Source organism: Quercus suber, unplaced genomic scaffold (genome assembly GCF_002906115.3).
Source record: "Quercus suber isolate HL8 unplaced genomic scaffold, Cork oak 2.0 scaffold_1171, whole genome shotgun sequence".
Classification (NCBI taxonomy): domain Eukaryota; kingdom Viridiplantae; phylum Streptophyta; class Magnoliopsida; order Fagales; family Fagaceae; genus Quercus; species Quercus suber.
In genome coordinates, this window is record NW_027070570.1 from 39,393 (window position 1) to 62,564 (window position 23,172).

The window sequence follows — 23,172 nt, forward strand, 5'->3', positions numbered from 1 at the left end:
CTAATTCCAACCCTCTCTCCACAACCACCACCACCACGACCCTTCCCCACATTTCCCTCCCTTACTCCGCCTCCACCACCGACAGTGCCAGCATTTGAGAATCCTCCAATCCCGCATTTTCTCCCATGTCCCCCTTGCACTCCTGATGACAACATATGGGTTCCACCAAGTCAAACACAATCAGTATCCGTGCGGTTCGTGCTGGGGTGTATCTTGGCTCTAATAATATTACTTGGCTTAATCGTAGTGGCGATTTACATTCGCCGGCGAAAAGGGCCGCCAGGGCCGAAAGGGCCATCAGGACCGCCAGGGCCACCAGGGCTGAAAGGGTCATCAGGGCCGCCAGGACCACCAGGGCTGCCAGGGCCATCAGGGCCCCGAGGGCCGCCAGGGCCATCAGGGTCGCCAGGGCCACGAGGGCCACGAGGGCTGCCAGCCTGCCAGTGGCGCCAGGGCTGCCAGTGCCGTGATAGCTGCCAGTGCCTTGATATCTGCCAGTGCCGTGATAGCTGCCAGTGCCTCGATAGCTGCTAGGAAAAGATAACAGTAATTTTTTTCCCTATATGTTTGGATTTCCCACCCCCCCAAGTTTTTACCATTTGGTTCGGTCTGAGTATTTGTGTGTTAAGAGTTTCTTTAATGGACTTTTTTTTTTTTCTCCCTTTTTGGATTGGTTTGGAGTGCTTATAATTGGGTGTCAGAAATGTTTTTTATCTCTGTTCTATTAATGATTTTGAAATCCGGACCGGACCTTACGGTCCGACCCGTTAACCGGAAACTGTAGTCCTTTAAAATCCGCGTGGCTGGGTCTGACGGGTCAGGCTGAAGCTAAAAAAAAAAAAAGATGGGGGGCGTTGACGTTATTCAGTCCCAAAACACACCAAGTCCACAAAATAAAATAGAAATGAAAAGCACAAACCTTATCGTTACTCTGCTTCTTCTGCGTTTTCCAGTTTTCCTTCTTCTCCAATCTTCTGTGTTTTCTTTCTGCAATTATTCTTCTTGCTTCTTTGGGGTTTCCTTTCTTCCACCATCACTGATACCCAAAACGGCAAAACCAAAAGAAATCAAGAGTCTAAGATTTTTTTTTTTCTTTTACCAATAAAGTTGTCTACCAATATGGCAGACACTACCCCTTCCCCATGAAGAGGTTGGATATGTGGCCATGTTTCCACCATTAATTTGCTTTTAAATTTTTTTAAACCATTTTCATTTAATTACATTTTTTATAAGACATTTAAATATCTAATTGCAGTAATTTATTGGTACTACAAACCCACGTATTCATATGTCAAATTCATGTGTTATTGTTAAAAAAAAAAAAAAAAAAAAAAATTCATGTGTTACTGTAAATTAAAATTTATATTATGGATTAAACAAGGGCAAATATCATACACATTTGCATAAAAATATATAATTCTGTAAAAAAAAAATTTGTCTATAATATAATTCTATCTTATCTTGATAGTATAATGTGAATTAATAATTTTTCTTTTTATTATTATTTTTTTAACAATTAATAATATTCCATTGGTATAAAAAAATACATTTGAAAGATGGTTTTTATTTTTTATTTTTGGAGCTATTTTAGTCATTTTTTCCATTTATATTAATTTATTATATTTATTTATATTTTAAATAATTTTTAAATTAATTATGACATCATCACAGTTCGACCTTGGCCCTCAGTCCAATCTCAAAAACCTTAAACCCCNACTTCGTTGGTGCATTCCTCAGATGAAGAGGCACTCCCTCATTCTGTCCAACTGATTCCCTCACTACTTTCTGTGCAGCCTCTATAGCTCGATATACAGAGACAGACTTGGGAGCCAAAGCCAAATAAGCCGCACATTGTGCAAGAATCACATTGCACTCAGGCATTCCCAAAAAATGGCAGGCTTGGTAGCATGCAACAGCCTGGTTAAGTGCAGATGGGTCCGCCAACCCAACATCCTCACTTGCAAACCTTATCAATCTCCGTGCAATATAGAGAGGTTGTTCGCCTCCTTCTAACATTCTTGCCAACCAATAAGTTGCAGCATCTGCATCACTTCCTCTCATAGATTTGTGAAGTGCACTGATCAGATTATAGTGCTCATCACCATCTTTGTCATAAGCAAGATGCTTACTCTGAAGTGCCTCCTTAGCATAATCCAGTGTGACAATGGCTTTCAAAGAACAGACCCCATTTTCCTCATTTTCCAACAAATTCCCACCTTGGGTTTCTCCTTCTACACCTTTAGATTGGTCCCCATGAACTCGGGCAGCCGCTGAAATAGCAGCAATCTCCAAAGCATTCAATGCCACACGAGCATCACCGTCACAATTCGCAGATATAAACTCAACAGCTTCCTCATTCACATCAACACGCATCCCTACACTCCGTGCCAATCCCTTGTCCAAATCGTCCGTGGCCCACTTAAGCAGGACCACAACATGATGGGGTTTCAAGGGATTAAGAGTTAAAACCCGACACCGAGACAACAAAGGTGTGATCAAATGGAAAGACGGGTTTTCAGTAGTGGCACCCATGAAGACAATACTCCCATCTTCAATAACCGGCAAGAAAGAGTCCTGTTGAGACTTATTGAACCTATGAACCTCATCCACAAACAACACAGTCCTCTTACTATACGAAACTCTTAGTTTTCTAGCATCCTCAACCGCGTCCCTAACATCCTTAACCCCAGAAGTAACAGCAGATAGTGAAACAAATCTATAAGAACAAGAAGAAGAGGAAGAACAGGAATTAACAATGGCTTTGGCAATGGAGGTCTTACCAGTACCAGGAGGACCCCAGAGGACAATAGAAGGGAGGCGATTGCATTGGATTGCGGAGCGAAGGAGAGAGTTTGTGCCAAGAAGGTGGTCTTGCCCGACAACGTTGTCTATGGTACGAGGTCGCATGCGCTCTGCTAAGGGCTCGTGGGGCTTGTCGTTTTGTTGTTGTTGTGGAAGTGGGTTTTTTGAGAGTAATAGTTTGGGACGCTTGGAGATTGGATTTGTTGATTTTTGTGGTTGTTCTTGTTGAGGTGCGGCGTTGGGAGGTGGTGGGGAACTGTTGTTGGTGGTGGAGGGTTTGGAATGGAAGTGGAAGAAACGGTCGAGTTTGGGTTGGAATGGAGATGGGTTGTTGTTGATAGGAGGAGGAGTAGAAGTAGGGGTGGTGGTGGTGGTGGTGGCGGCGGCGGCGGGGGTAGATTTATGGTTGAGAATCCATTCGGTGGCTTTGAGAGTGGATTTGCCACCGGTGGCGGCTAAGGCTTGGGCTGCCAATTCGTCTGGAAAGCCCATACTCAGTAGCTGTTCCATCTCCATTTCATTCTCTTCCATCATCTTTTCGGAATTGGGGGAGTTCGGAGTCTGGCAGAGAAATTTTGGTTGGTCTATGACAAGTCTGGAGTGGTGATGAGAACTCTAATTTCTTGGCTTCTTTTGTTAAAAGTAAAGTTTTATGTACTTTTTAGCCCACTTTTTGGCTCCAAAAGGGAAAACTGAAAAGACACAAGACGGAATGGACAGCGTTCTTTCTTTGTTTGCCACGTTTGTGTGTGTGTGTGTGTATATATATATATAATATTTGGTCCAAAAATCATTAAAACTTTTTTTTTTTGATGAAAAGATAACAACTTCTCTCAAAATTTAAAGATAAAAATACATTATAAATAAGAGTTTGTTCTAAGAAACAACGACACTCTTCAATTAAAGCAAAATAATCAACCATGTTTAAAGCATGTTTTACTAACAGATGTATAAGCCTATTACCTTATCGATGCACATAAGAGAAGGTGACATAACGAAACTCATGACAATGGTGCCAAGGCCGGTTCAACAACTTTGGAAGCCTTTTAGGTGAAAATTTTAAGTGGGGCATTTTTTTTATTATTTAAATATTAATTATTCAATAAATTAGTATTACTATAATACTTTATGGACTACAAAGAAGAGGGATGGGTCAGAGGCGCCAATAGCAAAAGGGTTTAAGAATAAAAAATATTTTATCTCATATCTTGTACACTTGTGTTTCCCTTTAAATATTAGTGATTTAGGGTTTATTAAATTTACAATTATAGTTCTTATTAGTGTGGGGTGGGGACGTGGCGGGGCGGGGTGGGTTGGGGATAAAAATACTAAACCCATCCCCGCACAAAATATTGCCCCATCCCCGCCCCACCACTTTTGCAAGGCGGGGAAAACCCGCATGGGGCGGGGTGGTCAAAGCGGGGCGAGGCAAAATTGTCATCCCTACTAAGAAACAACGACACTCTTCAATCTAAGCAGATAATCAACCACGCCTAGAGCATGTTTTACTAACAGATGTGTAAGCCTATTACCTTATCGACGCACATAAGAGAAGGTGACATTACGAAACTCATGACAATGGTGCCAAGGCCGGTTCAACAACTTTGGAAGCCTTTTAGGTGAAAATTTTAAGTGAGGCATTTTTTTTAATATTTAAATATTAATTATTCAATAAATTAGTATCACTATAATACAAATGATTTGATATTATATACATCAAATTATTAATTGGTGTGATAACTTATAATAATCGACAAAGTAAAATTTTGCATTAAAAAAAAAAAAAAAAGAGGAAAAGTAAAAGATGTGCGTATACAACTATACATTGAGTGTGGGTGGGTTAGTGTGTGGGGGCTAGCTGTGAGCTATGACCTTTATTCAAAATGTGTAGCTGTGTGCATATAGTGTGGGTGGGTTAGTGTGTGGGGGGCAGCTGTGAGCTATGGGCCTCTGGCCTTTCACCTTTGTGCAGATTGTGCTATGTTGTGTGCACTGTGCAGTGCCAATCAGCTAGTGTGTTGTCTTGTCAAGCAAAATTAAAAAAATATAATTTGAAATATTGAAATTGAATAAAAAGCCAACACTCTTCAATCTTAAATCTACCTGAAAATTTTGGAGAGACAGAGAGGGAGAAAGGGGTTACCTCTGCTATGCCCACACTGCCACTCTTCAATCTTGAATCTACTATGAAAGCAATAATTTTTTTTTTTTTTGAGAATTCGCCCCAAGAAGATAGGGGGAGTTTCATTAAACCAATTCAGAAAGATACACAGTAGCAATGTATGGAGGAACATCATCCATCCAAACATTAAAAGTGGGAAAATTACAAGCTAGTCTAGTAAGCTTATGAGCAACTTTGTTCCCTTGTCAGAAAGCAACAAATTTGTTGCGAAGAATGACCAAGTAAAAGAAGAACAAAGTTTCTCTCCAAACTAGTTTGAAGAGTAGTTTGGAGAGAAACTCTTCAAACTTCTCATATATTTCTTTTTTGGTTGTGAATTTTAAAAATCTAACCATTGAATTTCATGTTCCTTATGTTCTTAACATGCATATCAAATTTCGTTCAAATCGGATTTTATTTATTATTTGATCAATTAAATTACTTTTATATACAATTTTAGACTACAAAAACTTGAAATTATAATATTTATTTGATGACATAGCAATTGATCTTTGATTTTCTTGAAATTTTGTAAGCATTAAGGATGTAATAAGAATATGCAATCTAACGGTTTGATTTTCAAAATTCACACTCAATATAAATATATATGACGAGTTTGTAATGTTTCTCTCCAAACTAGTTTGGAGAGAAACTTTGTTCATAAAAGAAAGCTTATAGAAAAAGATCAAGGATTCAAGAATCAAGATGAAGAAAAGAAATGTAAGAATATATATGGAGAGGTAGAGAGATGAGAGATTTTTTCTTTTGTTTTAGATTTTTTTTTTTTTTTTTTTTTTTTTTTTTTTTTTTTTTTTTTTGTTTTTTGAGAAACAAACTAACTGTTAAACACACACACACACACACACACACACACACACACACACACTTAATTACACTCTTTCACAAAGTTCAAACACATTATTTATAATCTTTGTTTTAGAAATTTATAATCTCTATTTTAGCATGTTTCAAGACATTTATGTTGTATTTTTTTTTTTTTTTTGAGAGAGTTTCAATCTATGGTGTTCGCTCCTGATAATAACTCTTTATCATCAGATCAAGATACCAATCGGTTTTTGGTGTAGGCGGAGATTGAACCCTAGATCTTTTATTCAACCATCAAAGACTTTACCAGTTGAGCTAACTAGAACCCACAACGTTGTATTATTATTTATTAATGAATTTTTCATGTATTAATTTTGATTTTAGCGTATTTCAAGAATGAGTTAATGAATTTGTCTCCTAAAATTTAATTTTGTTAGCCGAATTTTGACTATTTTTGTTTTTTCTTTTTTTAATGTTTTGTATTTTAGGATATAATGTGACCTTTTTAATGCATTCTATTGACCAATAAATGGATTTAATTTTTTTTAAATTAAAATATATAGATTAATATTATATATATATATATATATATAAAAGTGGGGGCCTTCTTTTATTTAGGGGCCTTAGGCGATTGCATCAATTGCATCTATAGTTCAATCGGCCCTGAATGGTGCTAGAATCACCTTCCAAAAAAAATTCTCTAAGGTTTCGTTTGGGAGTTCATAAGGTAATTGAATGGAATGATCATAAGGGAATGCAAAGGAATGGAATGGAATGTATTTAAGTAAGGGAAATGAATGAAAAGGAATGGAATGAAATGGAATTAAGTAATCTTGATTGGATGTTTTAAAATAAAGGAATGGAAATGAATGAAAATGAATAGAATGTAAGTAATCTTGTTTGGGAGTAACATGGAAGGAATTGAATATAATCATGTTATGACAATATTACTATTAGACCACTATTTAAGATAAAGGGTTGAATATATAGGAGTATTTTGGGAGTTTTTGTAAAAAATTCATTAAATCTATTCTATTCCCTCCTATTCATTCCAATTTCGAGGGGAATGAAAATTTGAGGTTTTAAGGGAATATAGAGGAATGAGTGTTCCCTCCTACCCATTCCATTCCCTCTCACTTAGGCTTCGTTTGGGAGTTCATATGGGAATTGAATGGAATGATCATAAGGGAATAGAAAGGAATTGAATGAAATTGAATGTATTTAAGTAAGGGAAAGGAATGGAATGGAATTAAGTAACCTTGAATGGATGTTTTAAAATAAAGGAATAGAAAGAATGAAAATGAATAAAAGTAAGTAATCTTCTTCGATCACTCGAGCAAAATTCTTGTTCTCTCTGTCTGATCGATAGATTCTCGACAGATCTTCGATCCATTAAGATCTTTCTTTAACCGTCGACAGATTCTTGATAGATTCTTTTCTGTCAAGATTTAGTGCCCGACAGATTCTCGATAGAAATCTTTATCCATTGAGCTATGTTTTCTATATATAGCTAAGATGTGATTCATATTTCTTTTCTCTCCTTTTCTCTTAACAGATATCTCTTCTCCCTCGACTCAAACCCTAATTTCTCACTAAAACCCTTTCACCCAAGTGATTTTGGGCCTAATCCAAGGTAGATCCACTTGGTAAGTGTTCTAAACCCTCTCTTTTTCATGCATTTCATGCATTAGACCTAGGTTTTGGGGGTTTTTGCTATATTTTTTGGGTTTTTAAGTTTTTTGTGAATATTGTGGGTTGGGTTTTGTGAATCTGGCATCATATGCTCATGCATTACATTCCATTTGCATTATAACTATGTTTCATGCATAATTAGATGTGTGTGCTTGATTATTGATATGAGTGCTGCTAGCATTGGATTGGGTGTCACCCATGATGTCTTTACTTTTACATGTCATAATTTCATGCATTTTTCATGCATACATTCTTTTCCTTCTTTTTATTCTAAACTTGTGTTGTGTTTCTATTCTTTCTTTCTCTCTCTCTTGAATAGAACCTCCTAATGGCACCCAAACAGAAAAAATCCACTCCGGCTTGAAACCCTCGTCATGGATCTGGGTCATCCTCTTCTGCTCTTCCTCCTGTTCCATTTCATATCCGGTTCCGTGATGAGAAGGCCAAGACAGAATTCTTTGAGAACTTCTAGGAACGTGGCGTTCATCTAGAATGCCAGGTTATTCTGTTAGATTTTGCTGACACTCCTCTACTTGAAGTCATTTGGACTCAAGATTGGGAATCTCTACTTGAGAGATCCACAAGGTGTTCCGTCATGTTTATTTAGGAGTTTTACTCCAACATACACGACTGTTAGGACACATGTGATTCATTGTTAGGAACATATGTAGCTATTTTATGTAATTGGCTAATCCTTTGACAAAACGTATTTTGCTTGTAATTGGGTAGATCTAGGATGTATTTAATGCTTCAAGAAACCTTGTTTCAAGTTCAAGTGTTAAAGCCATGCAAGTCCGTCCAAGAATTAAGTCAGTAAGTGCAGGATTTTAAAGCTTGACAGCTAGCATTTATCGAGGTTTAAAAGCTGCTGAAGCTTGTGGCTCGACAGCTAGCTCGATAGATTGGGTATCTGCTGAGGTTTATGAAGTTCAGTTTTTCAAGCTGATTTTCATCCAATCCGTGAATGTGTTTGGGCTTTCTTTTCTCACAACCCTAAACATATATAAGAATTGTTTTGAGGGCCGTCAAATGTTGCACGAGTGTGAAGCAAAGTTGTGTTCATGCAAATCGTGATCGGAGATAGAATTTTCCCTAGTTCATCTTTCTCTTGAAGAAGCTATTGTGTTTGTACATGATAGGGTTTTGTGACCAAGTAACTTCATGATCTTTATCATCCAGATGAACTGAAAAACTTTGCAGCCAACATCTTTCTCAAGTTGGTGATTAAGTCGCGTACTGGGATCCGCGCAATTGGTTAGTCATGTATCAGGAGCCATGCATTGAAAAGGAGAGATTGTCACTATAAAACAAGTCCAATTGAGTATTGGGGTAAGGGTTCAATTGTAAGTTGGTATAAGGTGCTGGGATTCCTTTGCTTGTAACCGCTTGTTTTAATAATAGTGGATTCTTAGGAGTGTATCTGAAAATGCAAGTCTAAAAGTTATTTGAATTTCATTATGATGACTATTGGAAAAGATCTCAGTTTGATAAAGAAGAAACTAGATTATCTCTAGATGAAAATGTTCAAAGGAGTTTGTTTGAGAAGAGTGAAAGTTAAAGGTTTAGTTCATAAAAGACAGATGAGAGAAAACACTATTCCCATTGATCTGTCATCTAAGCACGAAGTGTGCTTCATGGTGAAGTCAGCATTTAAGGTTATGGACACGTGTTTGTGGTACCTTGACAGTGGTTGCTCAAGACACATAACTGGAGACCGATCTCTCTTCAAGGTTTTCGAGTCTAAGAAAGGTAGAAATGTCACTTTTGGTGATGGGAGCAAGTCACAGATTAAAGGAAAGAGAATCATATCTCTACCTGGACTACTTGGCATTGCTAATATTATATATGTAGAAGGTCTGAGAGTGAACCTGTTGAGCATAAGTCAGATATGTGATCAAGACTTCATGGTACTATTCTCAAAGGAAAAATGCCTTGTCATGGATGAGTCTGGAAAGAAACTCATCAGTGGTGTTCGCACTCTAGAAAACTGTTATGGCTTGGTTCTTGATGCTGATATTGTGTGCAATAGCATTTGTTTACCAAATGATCTATGGTACCAAAGGATGGGACATGCTAGTTACAAACATCTTTCAATTGTATCTAAGTATGAGTCAGTTTTGGAGATACCAAAGCTCAGTAGAGTGAGCAATGTAGTGTGTGGACCATGTCAGCTTGGGAAACAGATAAAAGCTAAACATCTGAGCACTCAAACATCTGCTACATCTAGACCATTGAAGCTACTACATTTGGATCTTATGGGTCCAACCAGAACTGAGTCTCTTGGTGGAAAGAGATACATCATGGTTGTGGTGGATGACTTCACTAGGTACACTTGGGTCATTCTCCTACGATCTAAGTTTGATGCTCTTGAGCACATTGAAGTTTTGTGCACAGGATTGCAGAATGAAAAAAGCCTAAAGATTGATCGAATTCCAATTGACCATGGTAAAGAATTTGAGAACTCATATATGGAGTCCTTTTGTACAAGATCAAGTATATCTCAGGAATTCTCTACTCCTATTACTCCTCAGCAGAATGGTGTAGTAGAAAGGAAGAACATGGTTATTTAAGAGATGGCTAGAGCCATGTTGCATAACAAGGATGTGGCTAGAAACTTGTGGGGAGAAGCCGTCAACACTGCTTATCATACGGTTGATAGAGTGAATTTTAGACCCGGTACCAAGAAGACTCCATATGAGTTATGGAAGGGAAGGAAGCTAAATGTCAAATATTTCAGAATCTTTGGAAGTACTTTTTTCATTCTCAAGGATAGAGAGAATGTGGGAAAATTTGACTTTCAAAGTGATGAAAGAATATTTCTAGGATACTCCTCTACAAACAAGGCTTATCGGGTATACAACAAAAAAACCATGAAGGTAATGGAAAACAGTAAATGTTGTTATCGATGAATCTTTAGATTCCAGTTTTGAGAAATTTGGTAAGGAGATCCCCAAAGAAATTCTTCCTCCACAGCCCAAGGAAGTTCAAGAAATTATTGAACAAGAGCCTACATCTCCTAGTAATCCAGATACTCCAAGCGTTGTAGAAGATTCAGTAGACTTATCTACTTCACTTGATTCTGAAACCCATGAGGAGAAAGTACCTTCTTCCAGGATCAAATTGAATCATCTTCTTGAAGTTATAGTGAGAACATGAATGAACTTACACTAAGGAAGTGCATAGTTGATAAATGTGTTGCTAACTTTGTGTCTTATTCTTGTTACTTGTCGCAGGTTGAACCTCTGAAAGTTGAGGAAGCTCTTCAGGATTAAAGCTGGGTTGAAGCTATGCACGATGAACTGCATTAGTTTCAGAGGAATGATGTTTGGACTTTGGTACCTAGACCGGAGGGTGAGTATATCATCGGCACAAAATGGATATTCTACAATAAAATTGATAAGGAGGGTAATGTGATCCACAACAAGGCTTGTCTTGTAGCTCAAGGATACTCACAGATGAAAGGAGTAGACTATGATGAGACATTTGCTCCGGTAGCCTGTATGGAGTCCATCAAAATTCTCTTATTACACCATAGTTGGTATCAGAGCCATATGATTTGTTTCTCACTCCTTTGATTAGTATACTTTGATTATTGTCTTGATTAGTATGCTCTGTGATTTACAGTTGCCACAATACGTGGATCCTCTGTATAAGTCACATCAGAACACTGGATTTGATAATCAAGTAGAACACTAAGGAGTTTGTTCTTAGAAGTTCCAAAGAACCTTGTTTTCCATAGTAACCTTGTGGACATTTAAGCCTGTGTTGGTGTTTAGTCCTGTTAGGCCTTTGGTAAACAGTTCTTCCAAAAGAAACTATTATGGCAAATGCATATTCAGAAATCACTGATACAACTAGCTCTGTCCTTGACCTTTCCCTTCGTAAATCCACTGCAAATAGGTTAGACTACCTGTATGAAATTTCTCATATTCCTGAAGATAGTAAGATCCCTATTACTGATTTCCCTATTGTAAATCCCTATACTGTATTTGATAAACCCCAAACCTCTTTCAAACAATCTATAAAAAGGTTGTTAGGTCCTTCTCGTCCTTCTACTGTAAAAGAATATGTTCAAGCCTCTAAGTTTGACCAATTTAATATCCCAGCAAGCGAAACAGAAAATTTCATTACTCTTGCTCTTTCCAGAGAGTTTGTGATCCCATGGCAAAAACAAGGGTACACCCATCTTCGTTTGGTGCAGTAAGGCTAGCACTAACCTTCCACGGAAGGAAGGGACTTCCTATAGCCTCTAGAATTTCACTTCTTGATTCTAGATTTCTAGAATACCAAAATGCAGTCATTGGAACTATTCAAACCACTCTTAATGCGGGAACAGTTTTTGTAACCCTATTTCCCAACTTTAATATGTCCCTCAGAGATTCTCACCTTTGTGATGCTCTTAAAGTACAAGTTCAGATTACAAGAGCCTATCAGGTGCAAGATACATTTGCTGCCACACTTCATTATCAGCTGGCCTATAGACTCCAGAATCATGCTTTCGACATGGCAGTCCCAGATCTAGCTCAGTCCAATGATGCTTTATTGATTCAAGTTGATCCAGGGATGACACCAATGTGTACATTTGTTCCTAGACAACTGAATAGGGAACAAATGACTTCTATCTTCCCAGAGTTATGGATTACAAAATATGAGATGCTTCACCAAGCAACTAAGCCAATTCAGTCAAATGAACCGTTCTTTATCAGTAAAGCAAATGGTGAAGTGGAGACAAGATTTACTATGGCCCCTCCAGAAAAGAAAGATGTAACAGTCTTCCTGACTCAAATTGCAATACTCCAGCCGGTTTCATATGTTGGTGAAAATGGTCTTAAAATTAAGGCATTTGGTGAAAACGGAAAGCCTTGTTATGAAGGAAAATCACCTTTCGGTCATATCTAGTGGGATGTTTGCAATTGTGCTGACTGCCAGGAGGATAAAGCATTTGAAGAAGATAATTCAAAAAGAAAGAAGAAATCTTCCCAGCAAAAACTCAAAGAAAGATATAAAGCAGGAGATCCAGAAGTTGACCTCCTTGGAGAATCCTCTGGTAAGTTTGACTATTATGTTCTCTATCCCAGAACCAAAAAACAATCTCCTCCTTCTCCCTCCTCATGCAAAGAAAAGTATAACTAAAACCAGAAACCTCCATTAATTCCCTACTACCAAAAAATCATTCCCCAATTATCAAAATGTCAACCCATTCCTCTTAGCCAAAACCATACACAAAATCCTTTACCACGTTACATGTTTGATCAAGCTTTACCTTCCTACTCACATAATTTTCCCCCATTAGAAAGCTTTGATCATCCCCAAACCAACACCAAACATGTGTGGAAAATCAAAAACCCTATTGGAGTTAATTAAGATGGAACCAAGAAACAGGTTTCCTCAGCAGAGGTAGCTTTAAACTGGCAACTAGAAAATGCTGTGGCTCAAAACCAAGTTCTTTCAAGGATTCTGAATAATCAGCAAAAGATAGCTGAGGGAGTTACTCATACTTTTCATCCTCAAACTCCCTTATTGAGGATTTGAAGAAGAAAATCAAAGCAGTTGAACAAGAATTGGCAACTATTATAGCTACAGTAAAAGATTTATCTATCTCTTTTCCTCTTATGCAAAAAGAAAAAGAAAGAAGACAGTTGTTGCTGTAACTCTAATCCATGGAAGGATCACAGAAGGAAATTCCTCAAACTCCTCTGATACATGTTCATATGCCCCTTCAGCCTCGCCAATCATTATATAAAGACTTATCTATACCATCAACCTCTCAATTTTCCCCAATCTCCCCTTATCTAAACCTTCAACCATTAGCCATAACACATCCAGACCATAACCCTTTAAGCCAAGTGGAATTTTCCCTGCCATAACCTATAATATTCCACCCCAACCAGAGCCCTAAAATAAACCACAAAATGAACCTCTTTCTATGAAAAAAGACAAAGAACCTTTGTACCAACCTCTTGATCCAACTGTAGGTGCTTCTTCAAGGCCTCCAGACATGAACATGTTGGCTGTAGACCTTGACCCACCAAACCCAATTTCATCATTCCTCAAAGCCTTCACCCTTGCTAATTCAAGAGAACCCTTTGTGCTCCCTGTAATTGAGGATTATGAATTAGACCTGTTTGACTTTAAACACCTGTTCACTTATTCATCAACCACTGACTCCAAACACCTGTTCACCCTTGACAATATCCCTCATTCTAAATGGCATGAAGAGTTTTTTAACATGTACTCTTGGTGTATAGCGAACTCCAAGCTTCAAATGCCACTGTTTCTCAGATTATTGCCAAATTTATTGCAAGGATCACAGGGAGATTGCGAGAATGGTGGATTAATTTAGGAGAATATAGGCAAAGACAAATAGCTTAGAGTAATACGCTGGAAGATTTTTTCACAATAATCCATAATGAGTTCCTTGGCTCTGTGGCTCACTACACGGAAGTAGCACGAGAAGAATTTCTACAAATGAAATGCTGCTCATTTGAAAGGAAAGATTTGGAGAAACATTTTGATAGAATGTCAAGAAGATACTACTCTTTCAATGGTATGGATGATGTTAATTCCAAGCATACTTTTCTTAATTCCCTTCCACAACCATTGGGAGATGAAACTCTTCGCATGATGAATCTCCAAAAAATAACATTGCAGTAAGCCTCCTTGGGAGAAATTTATCAGCATGTGTTTATTGCCTTAGAAAAACTCTGTAACTAGAGAAAATTTCTTTCAGAAATTGACAAGATTCATGGCAAACTCAAGGATAATTGTAGAAGGAAAGATTTGCAGATCAAGTGTCATGACAAGAATTGTGCTCGCCCAACAAGAAGAAGAAATCATTTCAAGAAATATTCCTGGAAGAAAAACCACAATGCAAGTCAAAAGAAGAAATTCTTCAGAAGAAAGAAATGGAAATTCTTTAGAAGAAAGAAGTTCAAAGGAAAAACCTCAAAAGTCTGTTTTGTATGCAGAAGACCGGGCCACTTTGCAAAAAATTGTCCAAAACGAGAAAAGGTAGCAAAACTTTTGGAGCAAGCATAGATTCATGCAGATGATATTCCTTTTTCAGATGTAGAATCACTCTTTTCATTAGATGATGAGTACTCCCATCAGGCCTTGGAAGTTATGGCTTATTCTACCTCTGAAGAAGATTCAAGTCTAGACAGTGAAGAAGATTCAGACCCAGAAATCCAAACTATCTTTACATCCCAGCCCATTATAGCCCCCCTAACTAGTCCCACACCTATAGCCCAAGTAAATATCCTCCTTGATACTTATGCCAGACCCATTCCAGTAATAGCCTTATTTGATACAGGAGCAGCAGCAACAATTCTCCATCCTAAGATATTACCCAAAGAATGTTGGTTATCTCATCACCAGATGTTCAGAGTAGCAAATGGAGAAATATTTTTGGTCACTTTGAAAAGCAAGCCAATCCTCAACAGAATTTTTCCAACCCTCACCATCAAAGAACAAGTTCTTGGCTCCCCTCTTACAGGTAGAGACCTTCTTATAGGATTTGATCTTCTTCATCAAATACCTAGCCTTAGATGGTCCTCAAAAGGACTCATGCATAAACAACACCTCCTCACCTGGACCCAAGTTCCTCATTTATTCACTTTTGATCCCTTTGATTCTTTAAGATTTCAGGTTATCAATGACTGTTGTGCAAACAGCCATTCTAAATTCCTCCTTAAAAATCCAAATCCTTTATGGAAAAACCCAAATTTCTTCATCCATTTACCCTTCAAAAAGAATGAAAATGTTAACTCCACAAAAGCCAGTCATAAAGGAATGAACCCAGAACACCTAACCTTGGCTAAGCAAGAACTTTCTATCCTCCTTTCAAAAGGCCTCATTGAACCACTAACCTCCCCATGGGCATGTGAACCCTTTTATGTCAACAAACATGCGGAGCAAGTACGAGGAAAGCTCAGATTGGTAATCAATTACTAGGATCTCAATCATTTCCTGGCAAATGACAAATTTCCTTTGCTAAATAAGAGTGATCTTTTTTAGCATCTTTCCAATGCCAGAATATTCTCAAAGTTGATCTCAAAGCAGGATTTTGGCAATTAGGAATCCATCCGGAAGAAAGATACAAGACGACATTCTGCATCCTTGACCATCATTATCAATGGACTGTCATGCCTTTTGGTCTTAAAAATGCTCCATCCCAATTCCAAAAAGCAATGGTAATGCTGTTCCAGCCCCTTTTAACAAATGCATTAATCTATGTGGATGATATCCTCTTGTTCTCAAAGGATGAAGAGTCCAATGAAAAGTTACTCACTGAATTTTACAATTAAGTGAAATCTCAAGGGGTAATGCTTTCAGAAAAGAAAATGGTCATAGGACAGTCTTTCATAGATTTTTTGGGAGTAAATATTTCAGATGGAAAGTATACTTTGTAGCCTCACATAGCTGTCTCTCTTAGTGAGTTTCCAGATAAGCTCGCAAATGCCAAGCAAATACAACAGTTCCAGGGGATTGTCAATTATATGTCAGACTTCATCCCAAAGATATCCAAGTATAGGAGTTGTTTAGCTCAACTACTGAACAAATCACCTCTAGAATGGAATTTTGTTCATACAGAAGCAGTCCAACAACTGAAAAAATTAGCAGAAAAGCTTCCCCCTTTGCAGATCCCAGGATCAGGTAAACAAATACTACAGACAGATGCGAGTGATGAATACTGGGTAGCAGCCCTTTTTGAAGAACTTAATGGCAAAAGAAGCATTTGTGGATATAAAAGTGGTGCATTCAAGCCTTCAGAACTTCATTACCACTCCACTTTCAAAGAGATTCTAGCAGTCAAACACAGGGATTGAAAAATTTCAGTTCCATCTCCTTGGGCATAATTTTCTAGTAAAAATGGATGTGTTTTCCTTTCCCAAAATGCTTTAGTTCAAAAGGAAAATGCTTCCACACCCTCAGCTGCTCAGATGGTCAAATTGGTTTTCACAATGGTCTTTCCAAGTAAAACATATTAAAGGTAAAGATAATCTCATCACCAACTACCTTTCTAGAAAGCCTCCTGTCTTTAATACCACTATTATTCCTCCACCCCTATGTGTATATCCTATCATTGATCCATCCTCATCCTCAGGCCCTCCTCTTGCAGACCCTGATGATATCCTTACCATAATAGAAACCCTCCCTCTAGAAATAAAAGACCAAATAAAGACTTTGACCCTTCAAGCCAGATTCAAAAGAATTATTAGAACCCTTCATGAGTACCTCAAAAAACACCATTGTCACTTCCTAGCTGTCTTCCCTGATATAGACCAACCTTGGAAAACCCCTTTTGCCTTTTGGATAACCAATTGGAATGTTGCACATTACCTTTACATGTAGTATTTACTCAATGAGTATTACCTATGTCTTCATTTTGAACCTGAATTCTACAGGTATATTTTCCCACATGGAAATAAATATTTTCACAAATTTTGGTTTGAAATTTAAAAAAATGATGCTCATGATGGTGAATGGACAAAGTATCCAAAAACAGAACACCCAAGATTTGGTCATAAAGTCACTTCAGTGTGTCTAGTAGCCAAGCTCAATTCCAAAAATGACATCCGGGCAGATGGAGTTCTCCACTCTTCAGAGATGCATTGGGTCACTAATTCAGATGGCACTCTTCATACACATGCAGATGTTCATTGGGTATCCTGTCATCATGCTTTTACAATGGTAGAATCTCTTAACAAAGGAATTCTCCCGGAAATAATACCAACTGATCCAGATGTTTGCAGACAACAATGGCCACATGAAGATCATTGGGAAATGCCTAATCCTCTTATGGGATATGATGACCCTTATTATCATAACCATGATCCAGATGATGATGTTGATGAAGAATGGTTCCAAGGAAGAGATGGATGGGATTAAAGATCTTCAACACTTAAAAAAAAAAAAAAAAGGCCCTAGAAACGTCTTCAGACATAATCCTTTATCTTTCACTGTTCACTATCTATCTCTTTGTCAGAAGCATATTTGGGGTAATCCACTCCTACACATAGGCCCTTACATAGCATGACACTTGTTAACTAGCTCCAAGCAGGCCTCAACTCTTCAGAAGCTTATCCTGACATATGAATTAATATTGTGGCAGATCCTTATTTGCTAGAAAACTCTTCAAAGCCAGGCCCCAACCCTTATTATCGACACTTGTAAATCCATAAACGAGGCCCCTACTTTTTTGATATGCATAATGTATGTTGTATTGCCTATAAATAGGAAGGATGTAAGCCTGAGAAGGCAAGAGAGAAAGGAGAGGAAGCCTTCATAGTTAGACTAAATGTCCTCTAAGTCTCATATGTCTGATGTAAAAAAGGTTCTAAATCTAATAATATCTGTTGGTTTATTGTATCTTGTTCTGTGTTCTATTCCTCGTGCTTAAAGAAGATGTCTATATGGCTCAACCAAAAGGGCTCATTGATCCACTCTTTCCTGATCATGTGTTGTACCTCAAGAAGGCACTTTTTGGATTAAAGTAAGCCCCCAAAGCTTGGTATGATTGGCTCACACAATACTTGGTGTCACATGGGTTCACCAGAGGAAAAGCAAAACAAACACTCTTCATAAAGAGAGAAGATGGCAAGTTGATAGTTGCTCAAGTTTATATTGATTATATCATCTTCAGATCAACTAAGGATGAACTTGCTCATAGCTTTTTAAAACTCATGCTGGTCAAGTTCGAGATGAGCATGATTGGAGAACTAACTCATTTCCTTAGATTGTAGATTCGTCAACAAGATTCAGGTATATTCCTATCTCAATCTAAATATGCTAAAAATCTTGTGAAGAAGTTTGGTTTGGAATTTGCTAGTTTTGTTAGAACCCCTATAAGCCTAAATGTTAAACTCACTGTTGATTTTTTAGGTAAAAGTTCCTCTATAGAAGCATGATAGGTAGTCTTCTTTACCTTACTGCTAGTAGACCTAATATTAGTTACAGTGTGGGAGTGTGTGCTAGATATCAGGCTAATCCCAAAGAGTCTCATATGATTGCTTTGAAAAGAATCGTATAGTATGTCAAAATCACTGTCGACTTTGGTATGTGGTATAACAAGGACACAAATGATGTCTTAGCTGGGTATTTTGATGTTGATTGGGTTAGGAATGCTGATGATAGAAAGAGTACATCGGGGGGTTGTTTCTATGTGGGTAATAATCTTGTTTCCTAGATGAGCAAAAAACATAATTCCATCTCATTATCCACTGCAGAAGCTAAGTATATCATTGCCAGTAGCTGTTGCACCCAACTTCTATGGATGCAAAAACTCCTTTATGATTACGGTATTTGTCAAGAGCATCTTACCATCTACTGTGACAATACCAGAACCATTAGCATCTCTAAGAATCCAGTTCAACATTCTCAAACTAAACACATAGAGATTCGACATCACGTCATTAGGGAGTTTGTCGAAGATGGTACTCTTACTCTTGAGTTTATTTACATTGATGATCAGAAGGCTAATTTGTTTACCAAACCTCTTGACAGCAAACGGTTTGAATTCTTTTGCCAAAACATTGGTGTCATCTCCATGAATTGATCTCCTCTTCTCTTCCTTCTTCCTCATGCATTTGCATCTAGTTTTATGCATTGCTTTGTTTTGCTTAACATGTTTTTGTTTGGTTAGTTTTCAATTTTGTTTGATTTTGTTTTTCATATAAAAATAAAAATAAAAAAAATTGAAAAATACAAAAACAGTGTGTGTTTGTGTACATTGGTACTTGTGTACCATGGATGGCCATTGAAACAAAATTTTCTAAACTTTGTATCTTTTGTAGCTTAGATTAGCATCTCTATGCACAGCTAAGCAAGTGAGCGTTATGACTTATGTTTGTGATGAGTAAGATTAAGTAATCTCTTGTACTTAACACTCGTATCACTCTTTTTGATAGGAAGGAATAGAAAATCCTAAGAGAAAGGTATAAATAACCATCTCACCACTGTTGCTTGCAAATCATGAAATGACATCCGTATGCTTTGGCATAGCAAAAGTGCAATGTCAAATGCTTAACATCATTGGGTATTTCTTTTCTCTCTCTTATATGCCCATGCATGGTTTACTTAAAAGAAAAATATGCAAAGAAAAATAAAAAGCAAAAAGAACAAAATGCTTTATATATAATTGCAAGCGTGTATTCTAGGAGATGTGGGAGTTATAGGACGTACCTCGAAGGTGATAGTCCCCATCAAAAAATTATGACTGTGTGTGAGTTAAAGTGATTGTCTCATAGCTCAAATTGTCATAACATGTAGACACTTATGCAATCTTTCGATGTTTTTCACACACAACACGCAATATTATTTGCTACTTTTGATACATGTGTAGGTACAATGTGATTTGGTCATCACAAGGAATACTTGTGTCTACGTATGCTCACTAAACTGTCTTAACTTGTTTTTGAAATATAAAATTGGTTAGACTTGTTTAGTGTGTGTGTGTGTGTTTTGGGATCTTTGTGATTACATTTTTAAAAAAAAAAATTTATTTAGAGATGTTCTTGAGGGATTAAAGTGTTGATTGGATCCTTGGTTGAGTTGCATATTTGATTGCATTCATATCTATGTTTTTGTATTATTGAAAAACTATTTTTAAGCAATCTCGACAGCTCCTCGACACCTTTCGACACTTGGCTTATCTATCAAGCTCTTCAGCTTCTTTTTATTGCAATCTCGATAGCTCCTCGATTCATCGAGAAAGTTTCTGTCTCCTCGATAGCTGCTTGATAGCTCTTTGATCCATCGAGCTTGTTTTTGCTGTGGACAACTCTAGACAGTTGCTCGATAGCTGTATCTATCCATGCGTTTAAAGTTTGACACCTCTCGACACCTCTCGATCTGTCAAGAATTATGAGATTCCTATAAATAGGATCCTCGCGATACCAGGTTCATTTCTCCTCGATCTCTCTCGATAGAACCTGACGTTTCACCTCCCAAAACCTCTCTCACTTTCTCCAAACCTCATTCCCACTTAGTTTTTGGTCTCAAGATCTTCTTTCTTCCCCGGTATGATGCCTTCTCACTCATTAATCATGCATTTCACATTGTTTGACTTAGAATTTGGGGTTTTTGAAAATTTTTAGGATTTTTGAAAAATTTTGAGGTTTTTGCAATATTTTTGAGTTGGGTTTTGCTTTAATAAGTTTCAAAACATTATGCATTGCATCTCACTTGCATTATAATAATATTTTCATGCATTATTCGTTATATTTGTTGCAATGATTGTGTGCTTGTAGGATTGGATTGGGCTGAGCCCATGATGTTTTTATTATTGCATATCTCATGCTTATGCATTTTCATGCATACGTACCTTCAATTCTTTATATTTTGATATATATTGATTGTGTTTGGTATTTTTCTGTGTTTCTCTCTCCCTCTCTCTCTCTTGTTTCGGTTAGTTGCTTTATGGCACCTAAACGAAAGTCTACTCTATCCTAGAACCCTCTTCGTTCTGGGGCATCCACTTCGTCTGATCCTACTCCTTCTTCTATTCGGTTCCATGATGAGCAAGCCCGTAAGGAGTTCTCAGAGAACTTTTCTCGACAAGGTGTTCATTCGGAATGCCAAGTCATTTTGTCGGACTTCTTCGACACTGACCTACCCACTATCATTCACAGTAGAGGTTGGGAGTCATTGTGTGACATCCCGGTTACTTGTCCATCCATGCTCATATAGGAGTTCTACTCTAACATGCATGGATTTGATTATTTAGTACCTTTTTTTGTTACTCGCGTTCAAGGTATGCGCATTGTGGTCATACAGGATATTGTATCCGATGTGCTTTGTGTCTCGAGGGTAGAGCATCCTGACTACCCTGGTTGTAAGCGTCTGAGGACTGTGTCCAAAGACGAGCTTATGTTAGCTTTTTGTGAGTGTCCCTCCGATTGGGGGTGATCGTTAGTTTACTCTGTGTTCGGACTTTACTAAAGGTCCTAGGTTCATGAACATGGCTATAACTTTTGTTTTGCATCCTCGTTCTCACTATAACTCTATTACCAAGCTCCGTGCTTTATTTATTTATTTATTTTTTCACTTTTAGAGCATCTTACTATAGATTTTCCCTCTCATTTTATTCTTTCCATTATAGATGTGTTTAGAGATACGGCGACCTGTGATAAACTCATATTCCTTTTGGCTATCACGAGGATTTTATGCCATTTTTATGTTCCCTTTGCTGTTTCTGACCACTTCTCTGTTATGTGTGCCATAAACACCATTATCGTTAAATGGAGCAAGGCGTAACTACGTTCGAGGCAGTCTGGTACAATAGTTCTTCCCACTCCTTCAGCTTCATCCACCTCTACTCTCTCTTCTTCTGCTGATGGTATGACTCTTGATGCGATCATTGCCCAGGTTTAGCGCATGGATGCTTACCTTGACACTTTCACTGATGAGTTATGTCAAGTGAACACCCGTGTCGGCCATATTGCCAGACCGCAGGCTTGCCTTGGTGGCTTTGTAAAGTCTCCCTCTTCTCCTCCCGAGACATCTGACTCCGACGACTCCGATGACGATTATGATGAGGATGAGGATGCTAGCTCGCCTAATGATGACGAGATGTCTACTTGATACTCTTACCCTTTGTCACTCATGACAAAAGGGGGAGTAGTTTTGGATATGGGAGTAGTCATTCTCATAGGTAGAGGGTTAGCATAGGAGATTTTTGTTAGGGGGAGTGTGTATATTGAGGGATGTAGTGAGGATTCTATGTATTTTTTTTCTTTTCTCTCAATTTCAAATACATTATATTGTATATTAGTCTTGTGACCATTTTGACATACATTGTACTTATATTTGCTTTATATATTTTGATGTATGTTCTTTCACCTATCTCTCCATGTGTTGTTTCTTTTCTTTCTTTATACACATGTTTCTTATTTAATGTATGTAATCTATTATTTCTGTTTCACACTAAAATGCCTTGATAAGTTTTGTTTAAAGTGTTTTAGAAATACAGGTTGTCAAAGTATACTTGCCACAAACTCTCTTCTTGCAAAGTTTTTCAAGAATTTGTGTTAATATAGATTTTATTGTACTCAACAAGTGAATATGAGTTAAGTGATTTATGACTTCCCTTATATCTTATTTGTTTCTTATGGTTTTGTCATGGATTGCCAAAGAGGGAGATTGTTAGGACATATGTGATTCATTGTTAGGAACATATGTCATTTTACTTATAATTGGGTAGATCTAGGATGTGTTTAATGCTTCAAGAAACCTTGTTTCAAGTTCAAGTGTTAAAGCCATGCAAGTCTGTCCAAGAATCAAGTCAGAAAGTGAAGGATTTTAAAACCCGACAGCTAGCATCTATCGAGGTTTAAAAGCCGCTGAAGCCCGTGGCTCGACAGCTAGCTTGATAGTAGGGTATCTTTCGAGGTTTATGAAGTTCAGTTTTTCAAGCTGCTTTTCATCCAATCCTTGAATGTGTTTGACCTTTCTTTTCTCATAACCCCAAACATATGTAAGGATTGTTTTGAGGGCCGTTAAAGGTTGTGCGAGTGTGAAGCAAAGTTGTGTTCATGCAAATTGTGACAAAGACAAAATTTGCCCTAGTTCATCTTTCTTTTGAAGAAGCAGCTGTGTTTGTACACTGTAGGGTTTTATGACAAAGCAAATTCATGATCTTCATCATCTGGATGAACTGAAGAACTTTGCAGCCAACATCTTTCTCAAGTTGG

General features: G+C 37.6%; 2 protein-coding genes across 2 annotated transcripts; one reads left to right on the top strand and one right to left on the bottom strand.

Annotated features, from left to right (window-relative positions):
- Nucleotides 1-254: 254 nt before the first annotated feature.
- On the bottom strand, nt 255-3,519 carry LOC136065801 (ATPase WRNIP1 homolog C26H5.02c-like). Its single transcript, XM_065769467.1, has 2 exons — nt 1,678-3,519; nt 255-527 (listed from the first exon to the last, which is right to left on the bottom strand). Exons 1-2 carry the CDS (start codon nt 3,334-3,336, stop codon nt 255-257), a joined length of 1,932 nt encoding a protein of 643 aa, XP_065625539.1. The 5' UTR covers nt 3,337-3,519.
- An 11,083-nt stretch (nt 3,520-14,602) lies between these two features.
- LOC112015633 (uncharacterized) lies at nt 14,603-16,308 on the top strand. Its single transcript, XM_024048063.1, has 3 exons — nt 14,603-15,418; nt 15,514-15,672; nt 15,892-16,308. The coding sequence occupies exons 1-3, from the start codon at nt 14,603-14,605 to the stop codon at nt 16,306-16,308; spliced, it is 1,392 nt and encodes a 463-aa protein (XP_023903831.1).
- Nucleotides 16,309-23,172: the final 6,864 nt, after the last annotated feature.

What these genes read in the sequence shown, in the direction of transcription:
- LOC112015633 (XM_024048063.1), top strand. Translation starts at nt 14,603, where the DNA reads ATGGCTTATTCTACCTCTGAAGAAGATTCAAGTCTAGACAGTGAAGAA. An exon ending in TACGAGGAAAGCTCAGATTG is followed by an intron (nt 15,419 to 15,513) that starts GTAATCAATTAC and finishes TTCCAATGCCAG; the next exon opens with AATATTCTCAAAGTTGATCT. An exon ending in CCCAATTCCAAAAAGCAATG is followed by an intron (nt 15,673 to 15,891) that starts GTAATGCTGTTC and finishes TATACTTTGTAG; the next exon opens with CCTCACATAGCTGTCTCTCT.